The sequence below is a fragment of the Amblyomma mixtum genome, chromosome 6, assembly GCF_055824585.1.
Source record: "Amblyomma mixtum isolate Tamu chromosome 6, ASM5582458v1, whole genome shotgun sequence".
NCBI lineage: Eukaryota > Metazoa > Arthropoda > Arachnida > Ixodida > Ixodidae > Amblyomma > Amblyomma mixtum.
Genome location: NC_143017.1, coordinates 158,577,501 through 158,587,760, shown reverse-complemented (window position 1 = coordinate 158,587,760; position 10,260 = coordinate 158,577,501). Strand labels below are relative to the sequence as shown.

Genomic DNA, 10,260 nt, shown 5'->3' with positions numbered 1-10,260 from the left:
TGCAGCACACAGCTAACGCGCTGCGATAGACCTTGCTATTGGCAGCTACTGTGAGGGCTGTTGTAGATAATCTCTATAGAAGTGACTTCTTTCCCATATCTCTAAAATGCACATAAAATATAAACCCGAAGGTAAATAATCCTAGTAAGTTTAAAGAACGGATTGCTGATCGAAAGATGCTCCATTGTCATCTTCATCAATTTCATAACTAGGTATAGATGAATTTCAATTCTTGGTCGCACTGCGTATTATAGGCGCTGCACAGAAATCCATCTCAAAGACACCAGTTGAAATACAAAGCAAACGTAGAGCAGGGCAGGATGCACACTGCAGAAGAGCTCGTGAGAACGAAAATAATTCGTTGTAAAAGTTTCGCTATAATTCTACGGTTGGCAACTTGAACTTTAAGCGAGCTAAAGCAAATGCAAGCGTACTCGATGTATCCAAGCGGGAAAGTTAGCAGTCGTTTCTCTCCTGTGTAAATTCTTACGCAGATACGCATAAAGTGTACTGTACACTAAAATCACTTCGAGGGCATGGTGCACGTAGTACATTACCTCTTGTTATCACTGCTGGCGGTACATTTCGGCACCAAGCAGATGCACTAGGCAAACACTTCTAGCTCAGTGCATTATGCAGAAAAAATCAGGGGGCACTTTGGCTCACTAAAGTGCTGCAAGGCGAAAGCGTTTCCTGGCCACTGTTTGTTTTTATTTACTTTTTTATTTTTCATATCTTGTTTTTTATTTATTTTTTGCTCCTATTCTTAATTTTATTGTTTTTTATTTTTATTTTCACATCTTATTTTTAGTTTTTATTTTCCTTTCCTTGACTTTACTCCTTTTATTTTATTTATAAAGCCCATGCATTCACTAGATGCGCCTTTATTAATGCTGGAACCTTGAGCCTATTAAGCAGTGATGCCGAAAGGCGGACGAATCTGCCGACGCGTCTGTCGACATTCGTGCCGACGCGTCTGTCGACACGGCTGCCGACGCGTCTGCTAACAACAGTACGGGGCATTAAAGGCTTTCGCCTTAATAGCCGAGCGTTCGTTATATCTGTCGCAGTTATACGTGTAAATCAAACGTGTGTTGAATCGGTAAAAATGAAAGTGCTCGTAGGTTGGACAAGTCCAGATCTTGCAGAGATCGTCCTTCGATTAATATTTTCGCTTCCTACGCTGAAAAGCAGATTTTAAGGATTGCTAATTAACAAAGTCTCTCCGAGCGTCCCTGATGAGACAGGGGCCGAGCCTACTGTGTCCCTGGAAAAATCTGAGCCTGAGAACGTGCCACCCTCGGAGCCCGCGCTAAAGCCCGCGGCCAGCGTTGCGGTTTTGAGCAGGGACGCCGACATAGCTGAGGTCGACGGTGACGACAGCAGCTTGACGTCCTCGGCCTCTTCAGTCAACCTCGTCATTGACGAGACTGTCATCACGCCTGAGGAGGACCCGACGCCGCCATCGTCGTCTTCGTCATCGCTTGTACGAGAGCCAAGATCATCTCCAGACGCTGACCCTGTGCAGTCGCCGTCCTCTTCAACATCGAGGATCAGCGCTAGCACTTCTAGCGAAGAGTCGTCGGATATTGAGATGGTCGCTTTAAGTTCGAGCTTAAAGCGTCCACATGCGTCGACTACGGACTCGGACAATTCTGCCGGTCGGCCAAGGAGGCCTCGTGCCTCCTCTGGTCCGACCCTCCGCAAAAAGTGAGGTGGTTTAGCGCCGTTCGTGGCGCGCTTTGTATTGCCTAAGCATCACGACTGTTCAGGTTTCATTTTTCATTTCCAAAATGACTAACCTTCAAATTATTACTCTAAACGTGCAAGGTTCCGCAGTGTTTTGAAGCAGGCAACGGTGGTCGCATTCGCTCGTTCCTCGGGTTGCGATATCGTCTGCCTGCAAGAAACCAATTTTTTTCGTCTCAGTGACGTGTTGAAATTCAAGCGTAGGTTTGTCGTCGATGCCTTCTTTTCGAACGCCAGCACGCGTTCTAGCGGCGTTGGCGTTCTTGTTTTGAACCGCTCACTGTTGCGCGATCATCATGTTACCTACGATGCGCTTGGACGCGTGTTGGCGTTCGACTGCACGTTTAACGCACTTCACCTGAGAATTCTTTGTATTTATGCGCCTGCGCATTCCAATTTGGTAAACGCATTCTTTAAAGATTTAGATGTGTATTTTCTTGGAGGGCGTAATGTTGTGATGTTGGGCGATTTCAACTGCGTGCTCGATACGGTCGCCGATGTGCAAGGCCCTGGTAGGGGTAGGCCAGGCTGGAATGCGCGCGAGTTGCGCCGCTTAGTGAACCATTTCATGCTCACGGACGCGTATGAGCTCCTCTATGGCAACGTCTTTGTGTGGACTTGGCGTCGCGGGTTATCGTCGAGTAGGCTAGACAGGGCGTACGTTCCGGCGAGCCTTTCGCGGTCAGTGTGTGTAGCTAATGTACTGACGCTGCCATCCTCGCCGGTGCACATATCAGACCACCGCCCTTTTCTTCTATTACTCACGGTTCCGGCGCCTGCAGTATCACCCCATAGACCATGGCGGTTGGACCAGGGGCTCACACGGGTCTTGCGTTTTTCGGTTGTTGGGGCGGTGCCTGGTGACTGGGACCGTCTGAAGGAGCAGTGGCGTCACCATTGCGCCGCATCTGGTCGAGCCCTTAGGGCTCGCGTGTCAGATGAGGTGCGTGTGGTGACGGTGAAGCTACGTATTGCTCAACGCACCCCGTCGCCTTCGTCGCTTATGTGCGCATGGAAAGAGGAGCTTTCGGAGCGCCTACAGCGTCTTTTACGTGCCTCCTCTTTGACAGCGGCTGCATGGCGTTGTCGACGCAGTCCAACTGCTCATCCTGAGGTGCTTCGGTTGGCCCGCCAAGAGCTGTTGTACACTCAAGGTGCCCCTGCGTTTGCATCTTCCGCCGGGGCTACGTCCCAACCAGGTGGCAGGAATTTCAGTGCGTTTTTTAGCCATTTCAGGGGTATTGCTCAGTCGGTCATTCTAGTTGATCGCAATGTCGTTTCCGCAGCCCCATTTTTAGCAGGCTTGCCGCAGGTTTCAACTGAACTCCATGACGGCCTTATGGCTGTGCCAACAACAGATGAAATCAAGGAGGCGTTGGACTCCATGAAACGAGGCTCAGCGCCTGGTCCAGACGGCCTTCCTGTGGAGTTCTATTTAGAATTTTGGGATAGTGTGGGCCCTATTTTCTCGGAAGTATTAAAAATATGCTTTACTGAGCACGTATTTCCTGAATCATTCAAAAGAGGCCGCATTGTCCTTATTCCTAAAAAGTCTCCTATGTCGACATGTCCGGCAGATTGGCGCCCTATCACCCTGCTAAATTCAGATTACAAAGTATTAGCAAAATTACTCGTTCGTCGTCTACGAGCTCTCCTCCCGTCACTTATTTCCTGCCACCAGGTTTGCTCCATCCCAGGCCGTGAAATACACAGTTTATCTTCTGTAACGCGAGACATCCTAGCGTATACTTTACGACGGCGCGCACAGGGTCTTCTTGTTTCCCTTGATCAGGAAAAGGCGTTCGACTTCTTAGAGCACGAGTACATTTACGGGATGCTGGATGCTTTCGGCTTCCCACCTTCTTTCGTGCTTCTCATTAAAGAGATGTACAGAGATATTTCAAGCACTCTGTTCCTCGATGGCCGGGAAAGTACCACATTTGATGTTCGCCGCGGCGTCCGTCAAGGTTGTCCGCTCTCCCCCCTTTTGTTTGTCTTAGCATTAGAGCCTTTCCTCTTGGCAGTCAATCGCCACTCCTTTATTAGAGGTCTGGCTTTGCCAGGCAGCGAAGCGGTACGCGTCACTGCTTATGCAGACGACATCACTCTGTACTTAGCTGATGAACGCAGCCTGCTTGAAACTTTAAATGTTTTCCGTGAGTACGCCTCCTTGTCTGGGGCTGCTCTTAATTACTCGAAGTGTTGTTACTTTTTTGTGGGGTCTACCCAAACTCGTATTACATCTTCAATACCTTTGCAGTGGTGCGCGCAGATGCGCATTTTAGGTGTGACCTACGGCTGTGCTGGAATATGGAATGGTGTGTGGTCTTCAGTCGTCGAAGACATTACAGCTCGTGTGCGAAGGGCGCAGACATTCGATTTGCCTCTGCTTGAGAGGCGCTACCTGGTTCAGTCCGTCATGCTCGGTGCCTTCTGGTACCTCTGCTGCACTGTTAAACCACCCCTCCGTGTCATAAGGCGAGTGCAGACTACAGTTTTTTCGTTCTTTTGGTCAGGCGGAACCGAGCTTGTGGCCCGTGCTGTTCTTGGACAACCACGGGAGAGAGGAGGGTTTGCCTTTCCAAATTTGTCCGTCACGTCCTCGCTGTTAGCGTTGAAGAGTATTTTGCGTATCCTGCTAGGAAACGCGTCTCCGGCGCGAATCCTGGCTCGGTACTTTTTGGGCCCTTCTTTACGCTTTTTGGATCCGGCGGCCCCTGTTAATCATGGACCCCAGTCAGAGCAACCTACAGCTTTCTACGCTTCATCAGTGGCCTTTTACAGGCATGTTAGAGCAGTAGCACCTGCTGTCAACATCGTTGCAGACCGTGTGGTGGACATTATGGGCACGCTATTGTTACCTGTTTTGCCGGCGTCTCGCCGCTCACCTATGCGCCGGGTTCAGTGGGCGCGTTTAGCGTCGACACCTCTCCCAGATCATCTACGTGACTTTGTCTGGAAACTTGGCTGGGCAGTGCTCCCTACTTGTGATCGGTTAGAACGGTGGGGTGTGTTACGCTCCAGTACCTGTCCGAATTGCCCGCTCCCGGAATCTAATCGCCACGCTACAGTCACCTGTGTTGTAGCGCGTGTCTTTTGGCGCGCGGTTCATGCGGGATTTCGTGGGCAGGGCATTTCGTGCTTCGTCTCCCGCGGCCGCTTCCCCAGCGGCCGTTTTGCTCGCCTGTTAATAGTTGCAGGTCTTTTTAGTTTATGGCGCAGTCGATGCGCCGCGGTCGCTAGTGGCTTTCGACGCCGCGCTGTGTGGCCAATTCCCGGCCGTCTCCGACGGGAGCTGATCAGTTTTTTGTCCGAGGAACTCTTTTTCTTGGGTGAGGAAGAGTTTCTCCGACAGTGGTCATGCCCATTTATTTCTGTAAATAACGGTCGTATTGTCTTGGTTTTTAGGCCAAACTGGCGCGAAAGTATCCTTTTCAATGTTTCAATGTCCAGTTATTGCCTTTTCGCTCTTCTGACAATCGGTATATATGCATTCCTATTTTACATCGCCCATTCCTGTTAGTAACTTAGAAATGTTTATGGTACCTCTTTAGTTGGCTCGCCTTACATGTGTCATGTGTTCTTGTAAATGTGAATGTATCTAGTAACCTTGGCATGTGTACATATGTAAATAAAATTTTTTCTAAACAAAAAAAAAGCAAAGTTAGCATTTAAGAGGATTTTTGGGAAGGGGTACGCAAGGAAAAATAAAGTGTAGGGAGTTTCGCGAAAATCAGTGTCGAAGAAGTCAATCTCACGCACGATGCTTCATAAACGGCAAGAAATACGTGTACCACGGTAATAAAAGCCAGGTCGCACTGGTCATGTGAAAGTCAGCATAATGAAGCGGTGATTTCTTTTCTCAAAATTAATTTCCGATGCATTAAAAAAAAAGGTTTATGAAATTGGTGTATTCGTTGATATGGTTAGGCCGTCCGTTAATCTGGTCACGGGATAATGGTTAGGTAGTGAAGTTGCTGATTAAGTATAGTCAGATCGCTTTCAATGTTACAGAAAGCATAGAAACTTGTATGGCAGAGGTGCGTTCAAGATGTGTTGTGGGTTACATGAAATAATGCTTTCTTGTCACTCTTGTGAAGCTGCACTCTTTTTTTTTTGTTTCCTGTAGCCCCACTATAATGCCTTTGGCGCTATGGGTTTCTGGAAAAAAAAAAAACCCTAGATGCCCTACAGGTGCGTCAATGTAGACGTGCTGGACCAAAACTGCTGAAGCGAGCATAACGCATTAAAAGGACTTACCGAGCGCTAAAACTTGTATTGGGAAATTGAAAGCAAGTTCCGGCATTGGCGTCGTGGCATTCGTTGGTCGCTCCGTTCGCACAGAGAACAACCGTGGATGTTTAAATCGCGACGAAAAGGAATATAAATAGGCACCCTACGTCACGTAGAAAGCACAAACAACGTATACTAGTGCACGGAGTCAGAAACTAGCCAGCTGATGTCCACGGACGTAATGCAAAATATGCTACGTTTTATGCGCAACAGGAGCTCTGTTATTGGTAAGCGCAACATGAGTTGATGAGGAATTCTATGAATGGCATCTTCTATTAATTTCCTGAACATGGTCGTCTTAGTAAATTACAAACGCTACTGAAGTTTCTTTCTCAGTCTCCAGCCAGCAGTAGGAAGTTCTTTTCTCATTTTTCAATTTCTGTTGTTTGCAGTCTATTAACCAATGAGTTTTATTTCATCATCAAGTGTCAGTGTGGTGCTAGGTTCGGAGACATTCTCGCAGAAAAAGACGTTGCCTGCTACAAAGAGTAACTGAAAGTAGAAACCGTCACTACGAGCTATGCGTGCTTAACAAAGCACCCTCCGTTACAGCTGTACTGTCTGAATCGGGAAATAGTGGAACTTGAATACTTACAGTTGACGTATTACTGCCCTGCAGCCTTGGGCAGCGGGAAATGCTTTGGTATACTAATCAAGACAACGACAATATGCAGCGCATACTTCTATTTATTTGTGCACATGCCAAGAGGGAAACACTATTACACGAATGCAGGCACTGTTGCTTCTTCCGTTGCTGGGTTCATAGGGTCTTCCAGCAGCTGCTCGAGGGCTTGCATACCAAAAAGAATGGACCGCCAGATTGCGCGCAAAGAGGGAAACTATAAACATTTGAAAAAGTCCTAATTTGTAAAGAAAAAACTTTATTCCGTTATTCGAAACCCCAAACCTAACTCTGACACTGAAATGAAAGTATAGGTTGCAGCAAGACAAAGCACGTTTCATTTATTGCCCCTTCAGTCCTTCGAACACTTTGCCTCAGACAGGATCCCCGTCAGAAAATCGACAAAAGAGAAGAAAAGCAGCTCGGAATGTTGCAACGGTAGCTGTGTGCACCGCGCTGGAAACTGCGGTTTCACCCTGCTGAAAAAAATCTATGATGCAATAACCTCATAGAGGCTTCCTCATAAAATATTACACAATTCGTATAATATTCTGTGACATCTTTTTGATGATTGCACGACTTTACAGAAATGTATGACATTTGTATGATAATTTTCTATGATTTGTATGATAATTCTATGATATTTGTGTGACGAACTCTATGAGCTTATTGCATCGTACAACTTTTTTCAGCAGGGCAAATCATCAGTGGCCAACGCTTCCATAACTGGCGAAATGCTGGACACCAATCAAAGTTTGTGTTTAGATGTGGTGACAGGCCAACCATTGGCCATTCTAAGGAAGGCCAAGCATGGGCAACAATTGGAAATGCCTTGACCATCATAAGGCCTTCACTCTAACACCACGTTAAATCCAAGCAGTTTCTTTGATTGTAGGCCAATCATCTTGGTCAATTAGTATTTTAGCTTTTTCCTAGAACCATTTTTTTCACTAACTGCAGCTGCTTCTAGATCCCTGGACCCTTCTGTGAGATTTATTAACTGTACACATTAATTTTGGGGCCACCACTTGCCAAACACCTCAAATATATACAATCCCTTCTAGAAGATCTCAGTCTCAAAAAACACCAATATCACCACATGACCGGATGGTGTGAAATGCAGCAGTAAGCAGCTGACAGCATTGCTGCAAAAAGACTTCTGTAAAGAAAGGTTCAAAGTACTATTTGAGCCAAGCACCTAAAGAATTACACATATTTGTAAATTTGCCAAAGGCTACACGCATGTCTTTTTTTTTTTTGCTTCGCATTTACAGCACATTTCAATTATGGTGAGGCACCGTAAATTCAAGGACTGTTAGATCACTTAGTTAAATCACTTAATTTCACAAAAGCCACGATGACGGTAACGCTACCAAGGCATTCAAAAATCTTACCCGAGTATAAACACTGCTAATGAGTTATCTCGGAAATGTCGTTCAAATGCAATATAAATATTATTTTACGGAAAATACCGCTTCTCTTGCTTGACAAACCGAAAAAGTAGCCGTAAACTCGCGTGTCAGCATACAAGCCGAGAGTATCTGTCAGAAGTGCTGGTAAAATTTTTTTTACTTATTTTACAGGCCTAAGATACAGGACTTAGGCAGGAGTGGACAATACAAATCAACAAATTCAGAAACAGCAAACAATTAGATACAGGACGTTGAATGATAAATCAGAACAAAGACACAAGATACTGTTTACAACATGAATGCATTTTGATGGGGGGAGGCACAAGGGCGCAGAGGAATCACGAAACCGTTGTACAGTTGACCGTATCGGCGGATAACAATTCCAATCGCAAATAGTGCGCAAGGAAAGGAATTTTTAAATGCGTTAGTCCTGCACGAAAAATCTAGGACTCTTTTGGTGTGATAGAGCGCGTAGAGCGGCGGCGCAGGCTGCCGAGATTTCGGCTTCTACCCGACGCGCTGCCACAGCCAGCTCGTTCAAGTCGCCGCAGTGACTTCTTCCGCAAATAGAGAGCAAACGTGGGGTGGCTCTGTCGGACAATCCTTTCCACTCGCTCCGCATTCGAAGCTCCGGGATCGGCGTAGCCGTATTGCTCCTGCATCGCCCTGACGTTCTGGACCAGTTCCAACTCCCTCTGCATCCGCAGCATCCGCACACGAGCGGACCGGATCGCGGATGGTCCGGGCGCGTCAGCGCTGTCCGCGTGCCACGTAACGTGAACGTCCCTGCTCTGAGCGACCTTGAGCCTTTTTCAGTCCGAGGGCTTGTCGGCGGACCGGGATTGTTTTTACTTCTAGGTGCGCTCGTCTGGCTAGCTATCCTGAATGAAGTCGGCTTTGCTCCGTGCTGGCGCCTTTCGTTTTGGCGCGCTTTTCGCCGCATTTGCAGCTCGTGTGCAGCATTGGGCGCATTTGTTTTTCAGTCCCGGACTGTCCGGGACTACTTGCGGACTCGAGTCCGGTATTTGTTTTTCTCGGGCAGCCCGAAAGCTCCGCCCACCTGCCTGCATCGCCATAGCAACGCGTTCGTTTTTAGCCTATGGCAGTCCGCGGGCTGCTGAGAAGGCAGCAGACGACAGCTGCGCGCCGCGCTGGCAGCCATATTGAGTTAGACTCCGTGTGCATTTTGAGTACTTTTCGTGTTCCTGGAGGTCGATATCATGCGTTAAACCTTCAAATGAGCTCCGTAGCTGCTCTCTGAGCCATCGCAAGACTTTTTGTTCTTGCATCTTCGTTTATTTTCTTGAAATCCACCGCACACGGACGCGCGTTCGAAGCTTCGAGCGCGTATTGTTTGCTCGTGTCGTCAAGAGGTTCTCGTTCGCTTGTTTTGCGACATGCTGTCTTTACGCTTACCTGAAAGCATCGCAGGTGAACCACTCGTATACTGGAGCAGCTATAGAGCTTGTTGTCAACATTTTTGCGAAGGCTTTCGTCTATCTGCCTATCCGCAACGAGTTGGGCTACTTTGTGCGAACTTCGCCGCAAGCAGTAGCGGCGAGCATACCTCCGAAGCTGAGTTCTGTAATGTACCTACGCTAAGCTGACAGTACAGTCTTTAAATCGACTCAGTATCATGATCGAGCGCACGGCGTTGCTTCGGCGTCGTGGTGGCCGTGGCTTGCATCGTCTGCTAGCAGATGACAGCGTCCTTGTACGGTAACCGAGGGGGAGCCCGGCTCTGGCGGCGAGTTCGAAAGCAGCCTATGGCATGCCTATGGCAAGTAGGTCATGTGACCATGACGCTTTTCCTGTCCGAGCGGAAGCCGAGACCTGCCAGCAAGTAGTCCGGGACTGGAAAAACAAATGCGGCCATTGTGTGTCCTCCTTTTCGTATTTCTCTCGCTGCGTCGTACTGTGTATTTGAACGTGTGCGTAAATACCCGCTTAGCTTTGTTGTTTCTGCTTATTTGAGTGAATATGGAGAGAAGGAGCTCTGTGAGCCAGTATCTGGTAAAACTGCTCTGGACTAAGCCGCAGCAAGCGTTTGTACTCTCCGGGTCGCATTCAAGTAGGTCCTCGTACAGCAGGTCCTGCATGGCCAAACACTGTTTTTCCAACCTTGACTTTGTCCAACATAACCGTTTTAGACGCGAAAGCTTCCTTCTCGCCCTCAGACGCTTT

General features: G+C 47.7%; 1 protein-coding gene across 1 annotated transcript in view; it reads left to right on the top strand.

The window, feature by feature from the left end:
• Window positions 1-1,022: 1,022 nt before the first annotated feature.
• Window positions 1,023-10,260, top strand: part of LOC149340957 (uncharacterized) — a 69,614-nt gene continuing 60,376 nt past the window's right edge. Inside the window, exon 1 of the mRNA XM_089549898.1 lies at window positions 1,023-1,710. Within this exon, the coding sequence (XP_089406024.1) occupies window positions 1,629-1,710 (82 nt within the window). The 5' untranslated portion in view covers window positions 1,023-1,628. The remainder of the gene's footprint in view (window positions 1,711-10,260) is intronic.